The sequence below is a fragment of the Bombina bombina genome, chromosome 6, assembly GCF_027579735.1.
Source record: "Bombina bombina isolate aBomBom1 chromosome 6, aBomBom1.pri, whole genome shotgun sequence".
Taxonomy (NCBI): Eukaryota; Metazoa; Chordata; class Amphibia; order Anura; family Bombinatoridae; genus Bombina; species Bombina bombina.
Genome location: NC_069504.1, coordinates 331076765 through 331103794, shown reverse-complemented (window position 1 = coordinate 331103794; position 27030 = coordinate 331076765). Strand labels below are relative to the sequence as shown.

General features: G+C 39.9%; 1 protein-coding gene across 1 annotated transcript in view; it reads right to left on the bottom strand.

The window, feature by feature from the left end:
* Window positions 1–27030, bottom strand: part of APPL2 (adaptor protein, phosphotyrosine interacting with PH domain and leucine zipper 2) — a 350547-nt gene that overhangs the window by 65303 nt on the left and 258214 nt on the right. The window contains exons 17-19 of the mRNA XM_053716955.1: window positions 22693–22867; window positions 10739–10775; window positions 1949–2089 (exon numbers count right to left, since the gene is read on the bottom strand). Of these exons, the coding sequence (XP_053572930.1) occupies window positions 1949–2089; window positions 10739–10775; window positions 22693–22867 (353 nt within the window). The remainder of the gene's footprint in view (window positions 1–1948; window positions 2090–10738; window positions 10776–22692; window positions 22868–27030) is intronic.

The window sequence follows — 27030 nt, the reverse complement described above, 5'->3', positions numbered from 1 at the left end:
GTCAGTAGAATGATAATACCATAATATAAAGTGACAGTCCTGTTGTCAGTAGAATGATAATACCATAATATAAAGTGACAGTCCTGTTGTCAGTAGAATGATAATATCATAATATAAAGTGACAGTCCTGTTGTCAGTAGAACGATAATACCATAATATAAAGTGACAGTCCTGTTGTCAGTAGAATGATAACACCATAATATAAAGTGACAGTCCTGTTGTCAGTAGAATGATTATATCATAATATAAAGTGACAGTCCTGTTGTCAGTAGAATGATAATACCATAATATAAAGTGACGTCCTGTTGTCAGTAGAATGATTTTATCATAATATAAAGTGACAGTCCTGTCTTCAGTAGAATGATAATACCATAATATAAAGTGACAGTCCTGTTGTCAGTAGAATGATAATACCATAATATAAAGTGACAGTCCTGTCTTCAGTAGAATGATTATACCATAATATAAAGTGACAGTCCTGTCTTCAGTAGAATGATAATACCATAATATAAAGTGACAGTCCTGTTGTCAGTAGAATGATAATACCATAATATAAAGTGACAGTCCTGTTGTCAGTAGAATGATAATACCATAATATAAAGTGACAGTCCTGTTGTCAGTAGAATGATAATACCATAATATAAAGTGACAGTCCTGTTGTCAGTAGAATGATAATACCATAATATAAAGTGACAGTCCTGTTGTCAGTAGAATGATAATACCATAATATAAAGTGACAGTCCTGTTGTCAGTAGAATGATAATACCATAATATAAAGTGACAGTCCTGTTGTCAGTAGAATGATAATACCATAATATAAAGTGACAGTCCTGTCTTCAGTAGAATGATTATACCATAATATAAAGTGACAGTCCTGTTGTCAGTAGAATGATAATATCATAATATAAAGTGACAGTTCTGTTGTCAGTAGAATGATAATACCATAATATAAAGTGACAGTCCTGTTGTCAGTAGAATGATAATACCATAATATAAAGTGACAGTCCTGTTGTCAGTAGAATGATAATACCATAATATAAAGTGACAGTCCTGTTGTCAGTAGAATGATAATACCATAATATAAAGTGACAGTCCTGTTGTCAGTAGAATGATAATACCATAATATAAAGTGACAGTCCTGTCTTCAGTAGAATGATTATACCATAATATAAAGTGACAGTCCTGTTGGCTGTAGAATGATAATATCATAATATAAAGTGACAGTCCTGTTGTCAGTAGAATGATAATACCATAATATAAAGTGTCAGTCCTGTTGTCTGTAGAATAATACCATAATATAAAGTGACAGTCCTGTTGTCAGTAGAATGATAATACCATAATATAAAGTGTCAGTCCTGTCTTCAGTAGAATGATTATAGCATAGTATAAAGTGTCAGTCCTGTTGTCAGTAGAATGATAATACCATAATATAAAGTGTCAGTCCTGTCTTCAGTAGAATGATTATAGCATAGTATAAAGTGTCAGTCCTGTTGTCAGTAGAATGATTATAGCATAGTATAAAGTGTCAGTCCTGTTGTCAGTAGAATGATTATAGCATAGTATAAAGTGTCAGTCCTGTTGTCAGTAGAATGATTATAGCATAGTATAAAGTGTCAGTCCTGTTGTCAGTAGAATGATTATACCATGACAGTAGCCAACAGATTTTGCCATAGTAATTGGCAACTCTGATTTGCTGCTCCTGGCATAGTTAATGTGAAAGCAAGAAGTGGTGTGAGCTTTTACTTAATTCAAACTAGATATCATGTATAATACTATTAATTGTTTTTAGTGATCTACATATATATGTTACTTCTATGGCTTTTATCTGTAATATAGTAAAAGAGCCCTCTGAAATTAGACTTGGAATAAATACAGATGTACAGCTTTATACAACACATGTATTTAGGCTAAATATGGTTAGAGTTATAGCGTGCTTCAGATTTTTTACCTTCTCGCCCTCAGTGTTGCTCTCCAAGACGTACACACTTAAGGAGACTGCCCCTGAAGCTTCAGGGAGACAAACCACAAATCCAATTAATCTTTTGTTATCCTGGTGAGCAGCGAATTGGGTAATATCCTCAAGGTCAAACTGAAAAGAAAATTGTTAGAGATTATTTTTATTAGCTAAGTGAGCATCTAACACAAACGCAGGCAACACTCAACGTGTGTTTGTGAATAAAAACAAACATACGCACGTGTAGATACATATATACCTACATACATATACGTCAAATGTTGTCCCAAAGTACAGCACAGCAGTTAGAGCGAATGGGTGCTCGTGACAACCAGGGTCACTGCCTATGACCCCTGAGTAATAGATAATCACAGAAGCGAACCACGGCACCTTGTATAAACTTATTCGTTTCATTAATCATGTATGATTAAGGGGAAAACTCAGAAACGTCAATGTTTGTTTTTATGCTGTCTCCAATAAAGGAAAACGTTTATACAAGGTGCCGTGGAGCGCTTCTGTGATTATACATCGAATGTTGAGAATTGTTTGAATTATATAATAATTTTATACAATAACCCTTCATTTTTAGGGTGGGCATTACTATTTGCACAACGCTAAAAGGAAGTGTGAGCCATCTCTGCGGCTGGGAAGACTGACACTTGACGTTCAGTAGTAAGATATGTTATTTTGTTTGTTCATATTTACGTCTACATTTTACTAATGATATAAATATGAGCATTAGACTTCGAGAACACTCATTTTCCAAAATCATTATTAAATAATACACTCAATATGGCTGTTCTATGTAGGTGGGGATTTGTCATCTCTCCTGAAAATCTGTATATGCAGTTACATACCTGTCCAGGTCAGAAGGGGGATTTAACGGCAACAAACTTGAGTGGGGGATGATAAAATAATTGAAAAGACTTCATCCTGAGATGGAAAGGGACTTTTCTTGAGAAGATCAATAAGTAAAGCCAAAAGACTTACCTGCATTATTTCCCTACACTATTGTTATTAATCTGAATCTGTATATTGCTCAGTGTCCTATCAATGTAATGAAAATATATTTCTAAATAAAACAAATTATAAGTAAAAAAAAAAAAACAACAAAAAACAAAACTTGCAGCCGCCCAGGTTTCACAGCGTTGCTGCAGTTTAGAGACATTGGGCAAAATCCTGTGTGACATTCCCGATTTCTGTGGCAGCGACGCAATTTGCTTCCTTGTTTTCTGACTGCTGTGAGCATTTCATTCTCTATAATGCTGCGCTGTGGATTTCGTAAACCCATATCTAGTACTGCGTTTTTATTAAAAATTCATGCATATACAGGAAGATGAGCCACACGGTGCATTTTGTTGTTATAAACATTTTTCTATAGTAAATAATACACTCAAGCAATCTTGTATTAATCGTATATTAACGCAATCAGAATGAACAATTCCATCTTGTGGACACATAACAGTCAGCATGTAGAGACTTCTAATTCTGAAGAATAAGGAGGTTCTAGTGGATAGAGTTGTTGTGTTTACTCTTTTAAAGGCTTAAAAATAATTTTCCATAACATTTAAACTATTTTATCCTAAACAATGTATGGAGAGATGATATTGGTGAGCTTCAGTTTAACAGTTTCTGTCTTTTCATCAAGAGGGTAGTGCTCATCAGTTCTTTTTAGGAGAAGCATTCTACTAGAACACAAGGACGGATTGGCCTACCAGAACACCAGGAGATTTTCCCGGTGAGCCGTAACAGCTGGGGCTGGTCTGCTACATTTTAAGGAGGTGGTGCTGCTTATGAGAAAATGCAGCTATAGCACCCTCTCTTTTTTCCACTGTGCTATACATATTAAGGGGACATAAAACAGGTTGAAATCTGTGCATATCCTAAAAGGGCTTATTAAAGGGACAGTCAACACCAGAATTTCTGTTGTTTAAAAATAAAGATAATCCCTTTATTACACATTCCCAAGTTTTGCATAACCAAAACTGTTATAGAAATACACTTTTTACCTCTGTGAATACTTTGTATCTAAGCCTCTGCAAACTGCCCCCTTATTTCAATTCTTTTGACAGACTTGCATGTTAGCCAATCAGTGCTCACTCCAGGGTAACTTTGCGTGCATGAGCTCAATGTTATCTATATGAAAGACATGAACTAATGCCCTCTAGTGGTCAAAATGCATTCAAATCAGAGGCGGTCTTCAACGTCTAAGAAATTAGCATATGAACCTCCTAGGTTTAGCTTTCAACTAAGAATACCAAGAGAACAAAGCATAATTGGTGATAAAAATAAATTGGAAAGTTGTTTTAAATGACATGCCCTATTTTTTTGGACTTGACTGTCCCTTTAAGTAAAAATAGTTTGCATAACAAAATTGTTTAAAAATTGCTGGCAAGTATTTAAAAATAATTTTCAAAAATAAGCAAAATGAATTACATAGCTAAGCTGCCTGGAGCAGCCAACTCCACCCCCCTTATCAGTCTTTAGACACAGACGTATTTCAACTGAGTTCACAGCTTCTAGGCATGCTCCAGCAGATAATCCCTAAGCATTTTTGCATTCTACCAAAACAACAATTAGAAGTAAATGTGTGGGGGGAGTCAGAGCTTTACAATTCAGAAACTAAAAATAAAGGGTTAATGGCAAGGCACTGCAGTATAAATTTGCAGGTAAAGTAATTAAAGTACATAATATTATATTTTGTCTCTATCCCAACTTGTTTTATTTCCTTGCAATTTATTTCCTAGATTATGATCTTCACACTGTGAAAGGGAGTCATGCATGAAATTGGTTTGTAGGGTGCCTATGTAACACCAATCTGGCATTTTTTATTACAAACTAATATAATTGAATTCTGAAAAAAAAACTACTGGGGAAAGGAGTATGCCAGTAATCCCTTTGAGAAAGGTGAGGGGTGGACATTCTACAGACTTAGCGGAAAATAGTTCTGGTCTTCAAATGTTTCCAGGGTTGCTTTTTATGCCCAGTCCGGCCCTGCAAACATCATCCTTTACCTAGTATTGAAGTAATGAAGTATCACAGGCAGAAACTAAACCTGCTAGGAATGATTTTAACAAATTTAACCATTTGTTTAAACCTTCCCTGTTTAAGCTTTCCTTTAATACTAAGCTAATAAAATGTACTTAGTGTTCAATGTCCCTTCAAGTGTTCACAGAGACAGGATTTTTGTTTTTATATTTATTCTTTTGTTATCTACACTGACCAAAACTTTAATAAAACGAGCCATGTTGGTAAAAACATAAATTATGCTTACCTGATAATTTCATTTCCATCGTGGGGAGGAGAGTCCATGTCTTCATTCATTACTTTTGGGAACCAGGAGGAGGCAAAGACACCCCAGCCAAAGGCTTAAATACCTCTCCCACTTCCCTCATCCCCCAGTCATTCTGAACAAGGAACAGTAGGAGAAATATCAGGGTATAAATGGTGCCAGAAGATGAATTAAATTTAGATCCGCATATCGGAGATACGGGCGGGAGACGTGGACTCTCCTCCCCACGATGAAAATGAAATTATCAGGTAAGCATAATTCATGTTTTCCATCTAAAGTGGAGGAGAGTCCACAGCTTCATTCATTACTGTTGCGAAACATATACCCAAGCTCTAGAGGACACTGAATGAAACTGGGAGGGTAAAAGGCGGAACCCTAATCTGAGGGCACCACAGCCTGCAAAACCTCTCTCCCAAAAATGGCTTCTGCAGAAGCAAAAACGTCAAATTTGTAAAACTTTGTAAAAGTGTGTAAGGAGGACCAGGTAGCTGCCTTACAAATTTGCTCCATAGAGGCCTCATTCTTGAAGGCCCAAAACGAAGCCACAGCTCTAGTTGAATGAGCCGTGATCCTCTGAGGAGGCTTATGTCCCGCTGTCTCATAGGCCAAGCAAATCAAGCTCCTCAACCAAAAGGACAAAGAAGTAGAAGAGGCTTTCTGCCCCTTGCACTTTCCTGAATACACCACAAAAAGAGATGTAGACTGTCTGAAATCCTTTGTAGCCTGAAGATAGAACTTTAAGGCACAAACCACATCCAGGTTATGAAGTAACCTCTCCTTAGAAGAAGAAGGGTTAGGACACAAAGGAGGAACAACTATTTCCTGATTGATGTTACATTAGACACCACCTTGGGAAGAAACCCCAAACCAGTGCGAAGCACAGCCTTATACGCATGAAAAACCAGCTAAGGATGCACACATTGCAAGGCAGCCAGTTCAGATACTCTGCATGCCGATACAATGGCCAACAGGAAGAGAACCTTCCAGGACAGAATTTTAATGTCAATGGAATGCATAGGCTCAAACTGAACTTTCTGCAATACCTTAAGGACCAAATTTAAGCTCCATGGGGTAGCAGACTAAAGACAGGCCTGATTCTTGAAAGAGCCTGAACAAAAGATTGGATGTCAGGGAGCTCAGCGAGTCTCCTATGCAACAAGACTGATGATGCCAAAATCTGTCCCTTTAAGAAACTGGCGGCAAGACCCTTCTCCAAACCGTCTTGGAGAAAGGACAGAATCCTGGATACCTTCACTTTATACCAAGGATATCCATGCTTCTCACACCAGGACAAGTAAGTCCTCCTCAACTTATGGTAGATGCGAGGAGTGACTGGCTTCCTTGCCTGAATTAGAGTATCAATCACACTTTCAGAAAAACCTCTCTTGGCCAAGACTAGCCGTTCACGTAGTCAGCCTCAGAGAATCGAGATTTTGATGTTGAAAAGGACCCTGTTCCATCAGATCCCTGCGACAGGGTAACCTCCATGGCGGAGAGGATGACATCCCCACTAGATCCGCAAACCACGTCCTCCGCGGCCACGATGGAGAAATCAGAATGGGCGAAGCTCGCTCCTGTTTGATGCGTGCCACTACACGAGGTAGAAGTGGTAACGGTGGAAAAATGTAAGCTAGGCTGAACCCCCAAGGCACCGCTAAGGCATCTATCAGCTCTGCCTGGGGATCCCTGGACCTCGACCGGTATCGGGGGTAGCTTGCAATTGAGTATGGACGCCATAAGATCTATCTCCGGCTTTCCCTACCTGAGACAAATCTCCGCAAACACTTCGGGGTGAAGAGACCATTTCCCCGGATGGAAGGATTGCCTGCTGAGAAAGTCTGCTTCCCAGTTGTCCACACCTGGAATGTGAATCGCTGAGAGCGAGCAGCTGTGGGACTCCGCCCACTCCAAGATCCGAGACACCTCCCTCATGGCTAGGGAGCTAATCGTACCCCCCTGATGGTTGATGTAAGCCACCAAGGTTATGTTGTCGGTCTGGAATCTGATGAAGCTGAACGACCCCAGAGGAAGCCATGCCTTCAGAGCATTGTAGATTGTTTAGAGTTCCAGAATATTTATCGGAAGGAGAGACTCCTCCTGGGAACATTTTCCTTGTGCCATCCTGGCACCCCAAACAGCTCCCCATCCTGCCAGACTCATGTCCATGGTCACAATCCCCCAGGCCGCCTCAAGAAGGATGTCCCCATGGACAGTTGCACCGGACAGATCCACCAAGAGAGGGAGATCCGAGTCCGAGCATCCATGGATATCTGCTGCGATAGATCTGAATGGTTGCCGCTCCACTGTCTCAACATGCACAATTGAAGAGGTCTGAGATGGAACCTGGCGAATGGAATGACATCTATGCTGGAAACCATGAGTCTGATCACCTCCATACACTGAGCCATCAAGGGGCTTGAGGAGGACTAAAGGGCAAGACAAAAGGACGCAATCTTCCTGCGTCGATGGTCTGTGAGAAATATTTTCATGGACATAGAGTCTATTATCGTGCCCAGGCAATCCACCCTGTTGCTGGGAACCAGGGAACTCTTTCCTGAGTTGATCTTCCAACCGTGAGATTGGAGCAAAAGAAGAAGAGCCCTCGAATGATCCTCTGCGAGACTGAGCGACGGCGCCTGGACTAGGATGTCGTCCAGATAGGGCACCACAGCAATGCCTCTGGATCTGGCCACTGCAAGTAGCGCCCCCAGAACCTTCATGAATACTCTCGGGCCTTCGCCAGACAAAAGGGAAGGGCCACAAACTGGAAGTGTTGGTCCAGAAACGCAAATCTTAGGAACTTGAAGTGGTCCCTGTGAATTGGCACATGAAGGTAAGCGTCCTTCAAGTCTATAGTTATCATGAACTGTCCCTCTTGAACTAGGGGCAGAATAAATCTGATCGTTTCCATTTTGAACGATGGAACACTCAGAAACTTGTTTAAACACTTTAGGTCCAGGATCGGGCGTAACGTGCCCTCCTTTGGAACCACAAAAAAGGATTTGAATAGTACCCTAGACCCCTTATCCCCCCTGCGGTAGGAAAGCTCCCTTGCCTCCCATAACCGTGGATATGATCGAATCCAATCCTGGACCGAACAGAATCTTTCTTTGAAAAGGCAGGGACAACAGCCTTGACTTAGAGGTCATGTCCGCAGACCAAGAATTTAGCAAAAGAGCCCTGCGAGCTAAAACGGAAAAACCTGACACCTTAGCGTTCAGGCCAATAATTTGCATATTGGCATCACAGATGAAAGAATTGGCGACCTTCAGTGCCTTAATCTTATCCTGTATCTCGTAGATGGAAGTCTCCCCCATGACCATTTCACACAGGGATTCACACCAATATGTTGCAGCTTCAACAAACACGGCTATGGCCGCTGCCAGCTGAAAAACAAACCCTGTGTGTTAAAACATCTTCCTTAACATGTTTTCCAACTTTTTATCCATGGGCTCTTTAAACGACGAACTATCCTCAAGGGGAATAGTTGTCCGCTTTGCGAGCGTGGAGATAGCACCATCCACCTTAGGCACAGTACCCCACAGCTCAAGCTGAGAGTCCGGAATGGGGAACAGTTTCTTAAAGGAAGAAGGAGAAAAAGAAGAACCTAATCGCTCCCATTCATTCTGAATAATATTAGCCTTCATTACAGGAACTGGGAAGGCCTGAGGCACCACCCTGTCCTCATATACCTTATCAAGCTTAGGAATCGCAGGCTCCTCCGGAAGCTTTGGTTCCGGGAACCTCCAGAGTATCAAGCACTTGCTTCAGTAAAAAGCGCAAATTCTCTATCCTAAACCTGAAGTCAGGCTCCTCCGCAGCTGGAGGTTGGAGTGGGTCTCGTCATCGTATATGATATCTCCATAGTATAGTATAGTGATATTTCCATAGGTGTAGACAATCCCTGGGCCTGGCCGCCATGATACACCCTACGCTTGTGCTTAGCAGAACGTGATAAGGCATGGATCACTTTCGATACCGCCGTTTGCAGTTGATCCGCAAAATCGGCCAACGAATCTCTCCCGCAGGAGTAATGGTTGGACCCTGGGGTGCTGCATGTGCAATTTGAGATGAATGCAGGGAACGCACCTCATGGAACGGGGAACCCTCAGAGCTGGACGGCTCCGTAGTACTAGACATCCGTTTACTATTAGATGTCGTAACTTTATCAAGGCATGTGGAACATAGTTGAGCAAGCTGTTCTACCAGAACCTCCTCACAATAAACACAGGAATGAGACCTTGTTAAAGAGGGAGAACCCTATAACGTGTCAGAGTCCTCCATAGCTTGGGCTTTTATTACGTACTAGATTAACTTAATAAATAGGCACCTTTATAACTTCAAAAGGCCGGGGCACTCACCACCTCCTATGACCCGGACTACAGAAACTGTTTTGTCTCCTGCGCCGCTGATCAACAGAGGAAGAAAGATAGTCACACCCGGTCACATGGAATACCTGGCAGGACCGCCCCTGCACTAAGGAGAAAAACGCGCCAAAAAAGGGCCACGCAATACTCACGTAAGTAACCTGAAAGTTCCACACATTGCCAGAGCCTCATCTCGCACATAACGCAGCAATGACGCAAACAATATCATGTATAAACCCCCCCTGTTCAATAATCCCCTTTCCAGGAATACTAATCCTTGATTCTTTAAAGATAAAAGGCGTCACACTGTGACCCTGTCTTCCGTGATATCATTATGTAATAAAAAATGAAACAATCTTACCAGAATCTACACCGTGGAACAGGAACACGGCCCTTCAAGTGACAGGTTAGTAGCCTCACTCCTGACATGGACATGAGTGCAGAAAGCAGGCAGCGAAACTCGTCAACGCTGATTGCTAGAAGAATTGTTAATATGAGTCAGGATGGTTTTGCAGAAAGACTCTCCCTGCATCTCCGAACTCTAACTTTCGCCCAGGCTCTCACTGAGAGGCTGACAGGACTACTTAAAACACCAGAGTACTACCCTGCATAAGAGACTACTCCGATCTTCGGCACATCCTCCTGTGACGAAAGGCAAAGAATGACTGAGGGATGAGGGAAGTGGGGGAGGTATTTAAGCCTTTGGCTGGGGTGTCTTTGCCTCCTCCTGGTGGCCAGGTTCTTAATTCCCAACAGTAATGAATGAAGCCGTGGACTCTCCGTCCCTTTAGATGGAAATTACAGTTTTTGGCAACCCTACAATTTACCTCACAGATTTCTGGGAAATTTCTACCTATTTCTAGAAAGCACCATATATTATACTTTAACATTAATGCTACGTCACTATACTGAGCATAAGCAGATGATTTAAAGCAGCAGAACAAATGGCAAATCTGTACAGCATTTTAAAAATTAAGTGGTCGCTTTTAGAGAATTTACTCAATTGTATATTTCTGCAAAAATAAACAAATCGTGTTCACAGGTGATCGAATAGTTCATGTTATCACAATGCTATCAAAAAATGAATTACGTAACATAACATAAAGGTTGAAAATGAATACTCACACTTATTCTTGTAACTTGTGTTTGAGGATCGATGAATCTGCAGTTAAAACAAATACTATAAGATAATAGGTGTATGGAAACGTTTGTATAATCAGATTCCTATAAGCAAAACATACAACCCTGCAGGTAATACAAACTGCCTTTCATTGTGTAAAATACTGTGCAGCATTTCTCTATGACCACTAAGATATTCTGAGACTCTAATTATACAGATTTTACAGTGTATATTGCATCACTGATTCCACAAAAATACAAGCTGAATTAATGCAAATACTGACCATTTTCCTGAATAATTTTAGTAACATTCATCCAAGAAAACCTAACCACACTCACAATCAGGTTTAAAAGATCCCACCTTGTTAACATTAGTAACGTCTATAACACAGACAACTTCATCTTGCCTGGAAGGTGCCTTATCACAGACTTCTGTAAAGTCCTAGCAAATCATCCTTCTTTCCTGTAGGTACTATTTCTATTTCTAGCAGTTGAGTGTGATAGTGCGGTAGATTGTAGATCTATTGCTGCCTGAAGTCTTATATTGTAATGAGAAAACATTTAACTTTTTGTATTTACAGTAAAACATCAAACAGAAACGTCTCCACTCTCTCTCACTACAGATTAAACGTATCGCAGATCCTGAGGAAAACTCAATCATTTAGGAATTGTTGCTCTAGTGGCAAAGAAAATGGAGCGCTATTGTGTACATGTGGAAGCGTGGAAATTAATTACTTCTTTGGTTGCCACTATTGGGTCAATTTATCAACGGCATCGCCTGCCTTCACCCCCTACGACTGCAGGTTCTCATAAGAGAACCTGCAGTCCGTTTTTATCAAGCAGCGGTCATCAGACCGCTGCTTCCCTAACCTCTTAGGAGGAGAATTTCAATCTCCCTGTTCTCGTCTGACCGGGGAGATTGACAGCTCCAGCCCGAGCGTGATAGGCTGTGCGCAGGCAGGGTCAGCGTTGCACAAGAGTGCAAAAACATAATTTATGCTTACCTGATAAATTCCTTTCTTCTGTAGTGTGATCAGTCCACGGGTCATCATTACTTCTGGGATATTACTCCTCCCCAACAGGAAGTGCAAGAGGATTCACCCAGCAGAGCTGCATATAGCTCCTCCCCTCTACGTCACTCCCAGTCATTCGACCAAGGACCAACGAGAAAGGAAAAGCCAAGGGTGAAGTGGTGACTGGAGTATAAATTGAAAATATTTACCTGCCTTAAAAACAGGGCGGGCCGTGGACTGATCACACTACAGAAGAAAGGAATTTATCAGGTAAGCATAAATTATGTTTTCTTCTGTTAAGTGTGATCAGTCCACGGGTCATCATTACTTCTGGGATACCAATACCAAAGCAAAAGTACACGGATGACGGGAGGGATAGGCAGGCTCTTTATACAGAAGGAACCACTGCCTGAAGAACCTTTCTCCCAAAAATAGCCTCCGATGAAGCAAAAGTGTCAAATTTGTAAAATTTGGAAAAAGTATGAAGCGAAGACCAAGTTGCAGCCTTGCAAATCTGTTCAACAGAGGCCTCATTCTTGAAGGCCCAAGTGGAAGCCACAGCTCTAGTAGAATGAGCTGTAATTCTTTCAGGAGGCTGCTGTCCAGCAGTCTCATAAGCTAAACGAATTATGCTACGAAGCCAAAAAGAAAGAGAGGTAGCGGAAGCTTTTTGACCTCTCCTCTGCCCAGAGTAAATGACAAACAGAGAAGACGTTTGTCGAAATTCCTTAGTTGCCTGTAAGTAAAATTTTAGAGCACGGACTACATCCAGGTTGTGCAGTAGACGTTCCTTCTTCGAAGAAGGATTTGGGCACAAAGAAGGAACAACAATCTCTTGATTGATATTCCTGTTAGTGACTACCTTAGGTAAGAACCCAGGTTTAGTACGCAGAACTACCTTATCCGAATGAAAAATCAAATAAGGAGAATCACAATGTAAGGCTGATAATTCAGAGACTCTTCGAGCCGAGGAAATAGCCATTAAAAATAGAACTTTCCAAGATAACAACTTTATATCAATGGAATGAAGGGGTTCAAAGGGAACGCCCTGTAAAACATTAAGAACAAGGTTTAAACTCCATGGTGGAGCAACAGTTTTAAACACAGGCTTAATTCTGGCCAAAGCCTGACAAAAAGCCTGGACGTCAGGAACTTCTGACAGACGTTTGTGTAACAGAATGGACAGAGCTGAGATCTGTCCCTTTAATGAACTAGCAGATAAACCCTTTTCTAAACCTTCTTGTAGAAAAGACAATATCCTAGGAATCCTAACCTTACTCCAAGAGTAACCTTTGGATTCACACCAATATAGGTATTTACGCCATATCTTATGGTAAATCTTTCTGGTAACAGGTTTCCTAGCCTGTATTAAGGTATCAATAACTGACTCAGAAAATCCACGTCTTGATAAAATCAAGCGTTCAATTTCCAAGCAGTCAGCTTCAGAGAAGTTAGATTTTGATGTTTGAAGGGACCCTGTATCAGAAGGTCCTGTTTCAGAGGTAGAGACCAAGGTGGACAGGATGACATGTCCACCAGGTCTGCATACCAAGTCCTGCGTGGCCACGCAGGTGCTATTAGAATCACTGATGCTCTCTCTTGTTTGATTCTGGCAATCAATCGAGGAAGCAACGGGAAGGGTGGAAACACGTAAGCCATCCTGAAGTCCCAAGGTGCTGTCAGAGCATCTATCAGGACTGCTCCTGGATCCCTGGATCTGGACCCGTAACGAGGAAGCTTGGCGTTCTGTCGAGACGCCATGAGATCTATCTCTGGTTTGCCCCAACGTAGAAGAATTTGGGCAAAGACCTCCGGATGAAGTTCCCACTCCCCCGGATGAAAAGTCTGACGACTTAAGAAATCCGCCTCCCAGTTCTCCACTCCCGGGATGTGGATTGCTGACAGGTGGCAAGAGTGAGACTCTGCCCAGCGTATTATCTTTGATACTTCCATCATAGCTAGGGAGCTTCTTGTCCCTCCCTGATGGTTGATGTAAGCTACAGTCGTGATGTTGTCCGACTGAAACCTGATGAACCCCCGAGTTGTCAACTGGGGCCAAGCCAGGAGGGCATTGAGAACTGCTCTCAATTCCAGAATGTTTATTGGCAGGAGACTCTCCTCCTGACTCCATTGTCCCTGAGCCTTCAGAGAATTCCAGACGGCACCCCAACCTAGAAGGCTGGCGTCTGTTGTTACAATTGTCCAGTCTGGTCTGCTGAATGGCATCCCCCTGGACAGATGTGGCCGAGAAAGCCACCATAGAAGAGAATTTCTGGTCTCTTGATCCAGATTCAGAGAAGGGGATAAGTCTGAGTAATCCCCATTCCACTGACTTAGCATGCACAGTTGCAGTGGTCTGAGGTGTAAGCGTGCAAAGGGTACTATGTCCATTGCCGCTACCATTAAGCCGATTACCTCCATGCATTGAGCCACTGACGGGTGTTGAATGGAATGAAGGGTGCGGCAAGCACTTTGAAGTCTTGTTAGCCTGTCCTCTGTCAGGTAAATCTTCATTTCTACAGAATCTATAAGAGTCCCCAGGAAGGGAACTCTTGTGAGTGGAACGAGTGAACTTTTCTTTTCGTTCACCTTCCATCCATGTGACCTTAGAAATGCCAGCACTAACTCTGTATGAGACTTGGCAGTTTGAAAGCTTGAAGCTTGTATCAGAATGTCGTCTAGGTATGGAGCTACCGAGATTCCCCGCGGTCTTAGTACCGCCAGAAGAGCACCCAGAACCTTTGTGAAGATTCTTGGAGCTGTAGCCAATCCGAATGGAAGAGCCACAAACTGGTAATGCCTGTCTAGGAAGGCAAACCTTAGGTACCGATAATGATCTTTGTGAATCGGTATGTGAAGGTAAGCATCTTTTAAATCTACAGTGGTCATGTACTGACCCTCTTGGATCATAGGTAAAATTGTCTGAATAGTCTCCATCTTGAACGATGGAACTCTTAGGAATTTGTTTAGGATCTTTAAGTCCAGGATTGGTCTGAAAGTTCCCTCTTTTTTGGGAACCACAAACAGATTTGAGTAAAACCCCTGTCCCTGTTCCGATCGTGGAACTGGATGGATTACTCCCATTAACAAGAGCTCTTGTACGCAGCGTAGAAACGCCTCTTTCTTTGTCTGGATTGTTGACAATCTTGACAGATGAAATCTCTCTCTTGGAGGAGAGTATTTGAAGTCCAGAAGGTATCCCTGAGATATTATCTCTAGCGCCCAGGGATCCTGAACATCTCTTGCCCAAGCCTGGGCGAAGAGAGAAAGTCTGCCCCCCACTAGATCCGATCCCGGATCGGGGGCCCTCAATTCATGCTGTTTTAGGGGCAGCAGCAGGTTTCCTAGTCTGCTTGCCCTTGTTCCAGGACTGGTTAGGTTTCCAGCCTTGTCTGTAGCGAGCAACAGCTCCTTCCTGTTTTGGTGCAGAGGAAGTTGATGCTGCTCCTGCTTTGAAATTACGAAAGGAACGAAAATTAGACTGTCTAGTCTTGGCTTTGGCTTTGTCCTGAGGCAGGGCATGGCCTTTACCTCCTGTAATGTCAGCGATAATCTCTTTCAACCCGGGCCCGAATAAGGTCTGCCCTTTGAAAGGTATATTAAGCAATTTAGACTTAGAAGTAACATCAGCTGACCAGGATTTTAGCCACAGCGCCCTGTGTGCCTGAATGGCGAATCCTGAATTCTTTGCCGTAAGTTTAGTAAGATGTACTACGGCCTCCGAAATGAATGAATTAGCTAGTTTAAGGACTCTAAGCCTGTCCGTAATGTCGTCCAGAGTAGCTGAACCAATGTTCTCTTCCAGAGACTCAATCCAGAATGCCGCTGCAGCCGTGATCGGCGCAATGCATGCAAGGGGTTGCAATATAAAACCTTGTTGAACAAACATTTTCTTAAGGTAACCCTCTAACTTTTTATCCATTGGATCTGAAAAAGCACAGCTATCCTCCACCGGGATAGTGGTACGCTTAGCTAAGGTAGAAACTGCTCCCTCCACCTTAGGGACCGTTTGCCATAAGTCCCTTGTGGTGGCGTCTATTGGAAACATTTTTCTAAATATCGGAGGGGGTGAGAACGGCACACCGGGTCTTTCCCACTCCTTAGTAACAATTTCAGTAAGTCTCTTAGGTATAGGAAAAACCTCAGTACTCGTCGGTACCCGCAAAATATTTATCCAACCTACACATTTTCTCTGGTATTGCAACTGTGTTACAATCATTCAGAGCCGCTAACACCTCCCCTAGTAATACACGGAGGTTTTCCAGTTTAAATTTAAAATTTGAAATATCTGAATCCAGTCTGTTTGGATCAGAACCGTCACCCACAGAATGAAGTTCTCCGTCCTCATGTTCTGCCACCTGTGACGCAGTGTCTGACATGGCCCTAATATTATCAGCGCACTCTGTTCTCACCCCAGAGTGATCACGCTTACCTCTTAGTTCTGGTAATTTAGCCAAAACCTCAGTCATAACAGTAGCCATATCCTGTAATGTGATTTGTAATGGCCGCCCAGATGTACTCGGCGCTACAATATCACGCACCTCCCTCTGAGCGGGAGATGTAGGTACTGACACGTGAGGCGAGTTAGTCGGCATAACTCTCCCCTCGTTGTTTGGTGAAATTTGTTCAATTTGTACAGATTGACTTTTATTTAAAGTAGCATCAATACAGTTAGTACATAAATTTCTATTGGGCTCCACTTTGGCATTGCAACAAATGACACAGGTATCATCCTCTGAATCAGACATGTTTAACACACTAGCAAATAAACTTGCAACTTGGAAATACAATTCAATTAGAATAATATTAAAACGTACTGTGCCTTTAAGAAGCACAGAAGATCTATGACAGTTGAAAATTAATAAATTGAAACAGTTATAGCCTCAATCCTTGTAAACAACACAACTTTAGCAAAGGTTTAATCCCATTAGCAAAGATAACAAATTCTGAAAGCAGGAAACAAATTACAGAATAAACGTTTTTTATCTCAGTCAAACTATAATTCTCACAGCTCTGCTGAGAGAAATTACCTCCCTCAAAATAAGTTTTGAAGACCCCTGAGCTCTGTAGAGATGAACCGGATCATGCAGGGAATACAATGAGTTGCTGACTGAAATATTTGATGCTAGAAAAAGCGCCAAAAAACCGCCCCTCCCCCTCACACACAGCAGTGAGGGAGAACAGAAACTGTCAGAAAATAGATTAAGCAACTGCCAAGTGGAAAAATAGTGCCCAAACATTTATTCACACAGTACCTCAGCAAATGAAAACGATTTTACATTCCAGCAAAAACGTTAAACATAATCTCTAGTTATTAAACAGCTTTATGTATTTCTTACAGTGTAATTCTAGTGAAGTACCATTCCCCAGAATACTGAAGTGTAAAGTATACATACATGACATTATATCGGTATGGCAGGATTTTCTCATCAATTCCATTGTCAGAAAATAAAAACTGCTACATACCTCTATGCAGATTCATCTGCCCGCTGTCCCCTGATCTGAAGTTTACCTCACTCCTCAGATGGCCGAGAACAGCAATATGATCTTAACTACTCCGGCTAAAATCATAGCAAAACTCTGGTAGATTCTTCTTCAAACTCTGCCAGAGAGGTAATAACACACTCCGGTGCTATTTTAAAATAACAAACTTTTGATTGAAGATATAAAACTAAGTATAATCACCATAGTCCTCTCACACATCCTATCTAGTCGTTGGGTGCAAGAGAATGACTGGGAGTGACGTAGAGGGGAGGAGCTATATGCAGCTCTGCTGGGTGAATCCTCTTGCACTTCCTGTTGGGGAGGAGTAATATCCCAGAAGTAATGATGACCCGTGGACTGATCACACTTAACAGAAGAAAAAGCGCTCTTGTGCAATATGTAAGCCCCTGTCCGCTGTAGCTTGATAAATCGACCCCTATGAGGCTAATGATCTGCATCTAGAGAAGAGTAAAGGCCCTGTCTGTTGTATTGAGCTACCTCCCAGTAGTGCATTATGGCTCCTTCAACAAAGGATACCAAGAAAATGAAGCAAATTGGATAATAAAAGTAAATTGGAAAGTTGCTTAAAATTGTACGATCTATATGAATCATGAGAGAAAAAATGTTGGTTTCATGTCCCAGAGAACTGAACCAAAAAAAGCCTAGATGCCTTCATTTTAAAATAAAGATAGCAAGAGAACGAAGAAAAATTGATAATAGGAGTAAATTAGAAAGTTGATTAAAATTGCATGCTCTATCTGAATCACAAAAGAAAAACATTTGGGTTCAGTGTCCCTTTAACTGTCCCAAATATTTGTTGTTAATCTGTATTGCCTTCAATTATGACTGGAAATAGGAAGTCTATATTAATAAATTGACAACACAACAACCAAATTAGACACTGAGGAAAGAATACAGAATGGCATGATGGCAAAATGCGTCAGTGGCGATTACTAATAGTTGTTACTAATGTGTCCTATTACTACAATTGATTTTGGAAGTAAATTTAACATTTAATTGATTTTTGTAAATTCCAAATGATCTGGTTTACTGAGGGTGTGCTATGTGATAAACAAGCTTGGGGTTGAACAGATACTTATGAAAGCCTTTCCTCTAAGTATAATAAGCAGGCATTACATATCCTCCTTTCAATAGGCCTGATATTTTATTTATAGTAGCTTTTTAACTTGGTAGTCCTCCCGATGATAAAATAATAGGGACTGGATGCATATTTTTCCCAAGTGGCAAATGTCATTACAAAGTAAACCCAAATGTTTTGTTTCATGATTCAGATAGAGCATGCAATTTAAAACAACTTTCTTATTTACTCCTATTATAATTTTTTTAGTTTTCTTGCTATCTTTATTTGAAAAAGCAGTAATCTAAGCTAAGGAGCCCGCCTAATTTTGCTTCAGCACCCTGGATATTGCTTGCTGAAATGGTGGCTACATTTAGCCACCAATCAGCAAGCACATCCCAGGTGCTGAACCAAAAATGGGCCGGCTTCTAAGCTTACATTCTTGCTTTTCAAACAGAGATAGCAAGAGAATGAAGAAAATTGATAATAGGCGTAAATTAGAAAGTTGCTTAAAATTGTATGCTCTATCTGAATCATGAAAGAAAAAAATGGGTTTACTATTCCTTTAACATATACTTTGATGTCTTAAACATAATATTTCTCAAGATACAAATGTCCCTGGAATTATAATGGAATAGGTTTGTTGCTGAATTGGTTGTCTGTGAGGTCTTGAAAGCTTATGAAATAAAAAAAATAAAAAAACTTTTTTTTTGGTCCATTACAATGTATCACAATCTACTAATGGAATTATGGGGAGTAGTTAAACCTTAAAATAGAAATTGTATTGTTAAAGTTGATTTTTAAATGATTTTAACCCCTTAAAGACCAGCAACATACCAAGTACATCGCTGGTCTTTCTATGGGGATTGACAAGAAGGGAGGGTATAATAACGTAGTCCGCCGTCGTCCAGGGGTTAATAAAAGTTACGTTTTAAATATATTACTCAAGACAAAAATTCTAACTGAGTGATATTCGGGTAATTGTGCTCTAAAACTACTGCAACATAAATATATTCTTCTAAATTCTTTAATTTTAAGCAGAATAGATATAAAGGAACAGTTCTTCAGGAATCTTATTGTCCAGATTTCAAGTAAAAGTTTATAGTATCTGTTTTAAATTTAAACAAATTAATATGGCAGTTGTACATGCTGTATAGATCCAGTGGCGTCACTGGGGGGGGCGGGGGGGGGGCCGCATCCGGGTGACACCCACCAGGGGGTGACACAAAAAAAAAATTTTTTTTTTTTTGAAATTCAAAGAAATACAATGTTGAGATGCATAGATTTTTTTTTATTAGAGGGGCTGGCATTTGTGAACATTGGTGGGACTGGGGAAGATGTAGACACACAATTTTTTTGCCCCTTGAGCCAGTGCTGCAATTTCAACAAATAGTTTTCCCGGCTGCTTTTGCTTGTTTGTACTTTGCTTCTCCCCTGCCCAATTTCGCTATGAATGTTGTGGGCATGCCGTGGGGCTTGCAAAGTTGCGCTGCTATCCTAAACCTGCCTGCCTATCTGTGCTCACTGCTCAGTGACATGTGGAGCAGTGGAGTCACTCACTGCTGTGCTGTCTCTCTAAACGGGAACTGGCAAATCATGAGGGGATGCCTGGCATCTGACCGCATGACTGTTTGACACTGTCTTTAAAGTGAAGGATAGAGAAAGTGCGCTAACAAGCTGAAAGTATACACACCATATAAGGAATTGAAGTGAAAATTTAATAAACATATAGAATAAGATACACAAATATATACACTAAAAATAAGGACGTCCCTTGCTGTTTCAAAGTCACAGTGTCACAAATGCAAGCGACGTGTTTCGCCCTCCCTTGGGCTTTATCAAGATCTTGATAAAGCCCAAGGGAGGGCGAAACACGTCGCTTGCATTTGTGACACTGTGACACTGTGACTTTGAAACAGCAAGGGATATTTCAGTACAGCCTGTACTGCAACTTTAAACCCGGGTTATCAGCATCTTTGAATATCCCAAGGTGAGGGATAACTTGTGCCCCACTATTGTATTGGATCATTAAACATACCTACAGCAGCCAAGTCTGCCTTCACAGAAAGTTCCCACCAGGACACAGCAATCAGCTGCTTTTCCTTTACGCTGCTGGAGCAGCGAGTAACACCCTGAGAGGAGCCGATGAGAAGCCTGTGACGTCAGACGCCGACTCACATGTGCAGAGGTTTGCACACTTCTATCTCCAGGAACGGCAGTTACTGCAGCTGCGGTCCAAGCCTTGACCGAAGGATTTCTTCTCCTCGGTAACACCCTCTGAACACTCTCTTGACTTACGGTACAGTAAACTGTATCTATTTGTGGTACAAGCCGTTATTTTCTTTCCACTGTTCCAATATCGGCATTCATTTGCATACGGCCACCTGCACTGTGTTGATACATATGAACTTGGTGCTTGTCTTTTAAGTTTTATTTTATGATATCACTGTTATGCCATATCTTTTAATTATCATTTTTATGCTATATCTTTTTTATGTCATAGATTATCAATTAGTATCTGCATTATTCATCATTTATAGGTTTTAACCTGTTTTTTCATTAGGATTTTTTCCTAGTTGTATTTACATTACAGGGAGACGTCCCTATTTTTAGTGTATATATTTGTGTATCTTATTCTATATGTTTATTAAATTTTCACTTCAATTCCTTATATGGTGTGTATACTTTCAGCTTGTTAGCGCACTTTCTCTATCTTGAAGCTTTGGCTTCACTATTTGGTTATTAACTTGTATTTGATACATACAGAGATTGTATCTTTAGAGTAGTGTTTAGCAATACCTTCCTTTAGCGCGCACTAATCCACCCAATTTGATTTGTTTAAAGTGAAGGAGCCACGTATGATGCCCACCAGACCATTACGGTTACGGTACACTAAGTGCACACTGAACAGGTAGGAGGGCGGGCGGGGGTCTGTGGGTGGGCAGAGTGCAGAGGTGATTGGCCATAAGAAGCGGTAGGCACGCGGCCCGGGGCTGTGCACTGACAGACTTGGAACAGAGTCAGAGAGCAGAATTTTCATAGTTTGCACCTAAACCTTTTCTTTAGTGATTTATTTTTAGAGTGCTGTGTTTATCTTTCATTTGATGCTCTGCTGAGCCAGGGAGCAGCTCTAGGCATGAGCTTTATAATTAATGCAGTGCAGTTTACATATTTTGTATGTGTGTGTCTGAGTTTTTGTGTGTGTGTGTGTTTCTCAGTGTTTTTGTGTGTGTGTTTTTGTGTGTGTGTCTGAGTGTGTTTCTGAGTGTTTGTGTGTGCATCTGAGTATGTTTTAAGTGTGTCTGAGTGTTTGTATGTGTGTTTGCCTGTGTTTTTGTGTGTGTCTGCTTTCTGGGGGGGGGGGGGGTGACACCATAACTTACCGCCCGGGTGACACCAACCCTAGTGACGCCACTGTATAGATCGTTATCATGTAGGTTGCTAGATCAAAGGACTGCTAAAGTAAAGACTAAACTGTAATGATTCAGATAGAGCATGCAATGTCAAACAACTTTCCAATTCACTTACATTAGCAAAGTGTACACAATCTTTTTATATACACACTTTCTGATCATGTGCAAGACTTTACAGTATATACGTATATGTATTTTATGATTGGCTGATGCCTGTCACATGATGCAGGGGAAAGGAAAATTGAACTAACTTAGACATGTCAAAGAAAAATCTACTACTCATTTGAACTTAAGACTAAGCACTTTTGCATTGTTATTATGCATTTATTGATTATGCAGTTCTCTACTCTATTTTACGCATCATATACAAAAAATGAAACAACTGAATCATAAATGTTAGAAAGTAAGTAATAGAACTTCCGTCTCTTCTACCTCCTTGTGGGATTTCATAGGAAACACAAAACAAAGTCAAAATATATATTTATCCAAGAATAAGGGCTATTTATACCACACAGCAATTAACCAATCAATCACCACTGATCCTTCAAAACTAAAAATGGGCTTCAATATTCATATCATCCATGAAAAAAGCAAAAGAAAAAAACGTATTTTCTACTCTGCAAGAAGCAATACCCTTTATGGACAGCAATAACAGTAAAAAATGTTTATAAACAAGTGCATTTTTTCTGCTTCCACAATAAGAGAGACAATACACCTAAATGATACCCTAGCACATTGTGTAAATGTTTGTAGATACTGCTAAAATGATCTGTTGGTGCTGCAGTCTCACTACTATAAGGAAAATGAGTAAATACGTGCAAGCAAAACAAGCCTTTCCTAAAGTAAAGCTATAAAACTGGTGCACAGGGGATCTCATTTAACAAACTGACCTATTGAACAATGAAATGATATGATCACATCACAGTGTTCTGTCATACAATTATACAGCTTGTTATTAAAAAGATATGTTACCTGATATTTTTGCTTGTGACCATCAAGTGAGATTCGGTCATCTTGAAAATATTATGAATTGCTCGCGCAGCCAAGACTTGCCTCATAGCTTCAAAGATTACCTTCTTGGTATGGTCAGATTTTACGGCCATTGATCCCAAAAAACGAACTACGAACATCTGCTGCAATAGTGTACCTGCAAAACAGATAAGCATGGAGTTTGTATTTCTAAGGGGAAATATTACACCTTTAAATTACTCAAAATAAATCAAATTGATAAACATTTAAGTTGAGGAAGAGAGCTTATAATACTCAAAAACAAAGGGCTAGATTAAGAGTGGAGCGCAATATTTGTGCTCCACTCAGTAATACCAATGCATGTAAATGTGCGGCGTAATGCACACGCACGCGACCTTGCGTTCCCATTGCCAAAAGCAAAAGGGAGCCTCGTTTTGATGCCGGCAGCCACAGCAAGTCACCTAGTGCAGCGGGCAAATCGCACAGCGTTTGGCAGCAATAAATAAATATGGTATATATGTATATGCTTTTATACATATATATTTATGTGTTTATATGTTTATATACACATAAATATTTGTAAATAAGCTTATACAAATATATTTATAGAGAAAACACAGTCCCCCATTGACACCCCACATCCCCTCACTTTAACTCCTTATAACTGCTTTGTGCAACAATATGCTCATATATTTATCTTATAGTACTGTGCTGTCCTTTAATTTTGGGGGCAAGTTTTTATTTTTAACCAGAGGTCTGACCTCTGGTTAATTGCGCTTAGCACAAAGTGAAAACGTGAGCTCGGGGTCACATTAACCAGCCACTTGTAATGGCTGGTTATTTAATGTTCACCCGTAAATGGGCAAATTTATCCCTTTATGAGTGCACGGTAAGATAGAGCCTCACTTGTAATTTAGCCCAAAGTATTCTAACAAATTTATAATCTTGGGAAAATAAGAGAACTTCCTGGTTGGGAAGAATACGTGTTATAAAAATGAATAACTTAACAAGAATACTGTATTTACTACAGGCATTATAAATTAATTTACCCCTCAAATATATAGAAAATATTCAAAACATAATTTTTTCCTACATTATGAATAACTCTCACCCCAGGATAAATAGAAGATATGTGCATATTAATAGGGATTCTGGATTTACCAAATATTGAAATGTTACTAAAAAAACAATTGTATTTCAGGAGGATATAAGAATGGTTTACTGCAACAAATAAAATAAAAATCCTGGGTAAAATTAAAAGGAATTTCGAAAGGGGTGGAGTGTTTAGCCATACACTGCTGACTAACAACTTTGGAAGAGTGAATGAGATCAAAGAATATCGTAAAATAAATTACATTTTTAATAATTGGGATAAAAATGTTTCAAAATAACCCAATATGTTAATAATACAACCACTACTCCACCCCTTAAGAATATTAGTATACATTTATCTAATAAAAATCAAAATGGTATCTCTCTAATAGTACAAAAAAAGTACTCTAAAAGTACATATACATATTACAAGAGGAGATAAAAAAAATGTAGAACTGGTTTAACTTTGAACAAGTTACTATGTAGGAAGAATAAAGAATGAAATAAGATAATGAGGGAACCTATGAATTAAAAAAATATATATAAATGACAAAGCCTTGGATATAGCTAATTATGCTAAATGCATAAGCTAATTATGACTGGAAGTACCAAACTCCCCAATTATATTAAATCACGGGAAAGAGAATTAAAATGTAAAGTAGAGAACCATTTTTAAATATGCTGCCAAATCTTTACACTACAAATAACTGATAATAAATAAATATCCAGGAATATATGTGAAACTAATATTAAAATTTTAACTAGATGGTACCTTCCGGGTTAAGAAAATTTACTCAGATGCTAAGGCCACAAGTTGGCGAAGGCGTGGTCAAATAGGCAATATGAGTTACTTATGGTGGGCTTGTCCAAAAGTTTATCATTTCTGGAATCTAATCAGAGACAGGATGAATAAAGTTTTTAAAACAGAAATAAAATAAGATCCTTGTATTATGCTATTAAACAGCTCTAAAAAATGGGATTATAAATTTAAAAAAAATATTTCACATTAAGTATAATTGCGCTAAAAAATTTATGACAAAGTCACGGAAACAAGAGAACCTCCCAGAAATTGATAGATGGGGAAAACTGGTAAATATACATATTGAGTCATAATTTATGATATTTGGAGAGAAATATAAAACAGTGGAATATCAGGAGGTCAAAATATCTGGGAAGGTTAAAAGAAAGTTGGGATGCCCAGAGTGCCCGTCCTTGATATCATTTTAAACATAATCTCAATTTTAATAAGTTATTTTTAAAGCCCCAGTAAATACAGTAGATTTGCATATGCAACAAATGCACGGTAACAAGACAATGCAATAGCACTCAGTCTGAATTTCAAATGAGTAGTAGATTTTTTTCTGACACATTTCAAAGTTACGTCTATTTCCACTCCCCCTGTATCATGTGACAGCCATCAGCCACAAATCACAAATGCATATACGTATAGTCTGTGAATTCCTGCCCATGCTCAGTAGGAGCTGGTTACTCAAAAAGTGCAACTATAAAAAGACTGTGCACATTTTGTTAATGGAAGTAAATTGGAAAGTTGTTTAAATTGCATTCTATGGGGCCGTATGGAGCTTTATGCCCCTGTTTCCGTAGGCTCGCCGGAAACAGAAGTTATGAAGCAGCGGTCTAAAGACCGCTGCTCCATAACTTGTCTGCCTGCTCTGAGGCCGTGGACAGAAATCAACCCGATCGAATACGATTGGGTTGATTGACACCTCTTGCTAGCGGCCGATGGGCTGCGAATCTGCAGGGGGCGGCATTGCACCAGCAGTTCACAAGAACTGCTGGTGCAATGATAAATGCTGACAGAATATGCTGTCGGCATTTATCAATGTGCAGCGAACATGATAAGCTACATCGTATCGTGTCCGCTCGCACTATGATAAATCTACCCCTCTATCTGAATCATAAAAAAGTTCTTATTTTAGCATAACTATAGCGTTGACCTTTTTAGTGCCGGCACACTTCTGTCTATCATATGTACTTTTTAAATAAATTGTATATTTTATCATTTATACCCTTGGGACCTCATTTAATATAGTTGTGATATTTAATCACTTTTCAACACCGTGTCATAGTCAGATAGCTCTGATTCTTTTGGAGCGCTAACCCTTACCCCTCTTTCCCACTGTCCCTTAAGTTGTAAGAAGGGAAATAAGATTTTGATCTGAACACTTATGCTAAGGCAGATATTTCTTAGATTATTTGTTATAATAAATGGTACAGTGGATGATTCATTTCATTGTGGATGAGAGAGGGTGGTTGAACTTAAAGGGACACTGAACCCAATTTTTTTCTTTCATGATTCAGATAGAGCATGACATTTTAAGCAACTTTCTAATTTACTCTTGTCACATTTTCTTTATTTTCTTGGTATCTTTATTTGAAATGAAAGAATGTAAGTTTAGATGCCGGCCCATTTTTGGTTAACAACCTGGGATGTCCTTGCTGATTGGTGGATAAATTCATCCACCAATAAAAAAAGTGCTGTCCAGAGTGCTGAACCAAGAAAAAAGCTTAGCTGCCTTCTTTTTCAAATAAAGATAACAAGAGAACGAAGAAAAATAATAATAGGAGTAAATTAGAAAGTTGCTTAAAATTGCTTGCTCTATCTGAATCACGAAAGAAAAAATTTGGGTTCAGTGTCCTTTTAATTGAAATAAATCTTTATTGAGGGCAACAATCATTGAAAGACAGTACATCAAGGGATTGATCAGATTTGACATCTGTAATTCACAAAATTACAAGTTATAGAAGCTTACATTCCTTTAGATGACCCCCGCCCTGTACCACACCGGTACTCGTGGGATAGACCTTGTGACTGACAATATCTAGCATATCTCTGTATATACGCTTTGCCCTTTTTATACATTCTTATAAAGTAATAATAACAGATTCCCCATAACATAAAAAAAGAACAACAAAAAAAAAGGGAAAAAAAAGGGGTACAAGAGAGAAAGAAAAACATAAAACACAAAAAAACAACAACTACAAACTAACTTCATAACTGTGGTACTAGTGGTGAGCAACTTTTTGCTCTGATTTCAGTGTCCTTTTAAAGGGACACTAAACACAAAAAAAATATTTCATGATTGAGATAGAGAAAACAATTTTAAACAACATTCCAATTTACTTCTATTATCTAATTTGCTTCATTCTTTAGATATCCTTTTTAGAAGAAATAGCAATGCACATGGGTGAGCCAATCACACAAGGCATCTGTTTGCAGCCACCAAT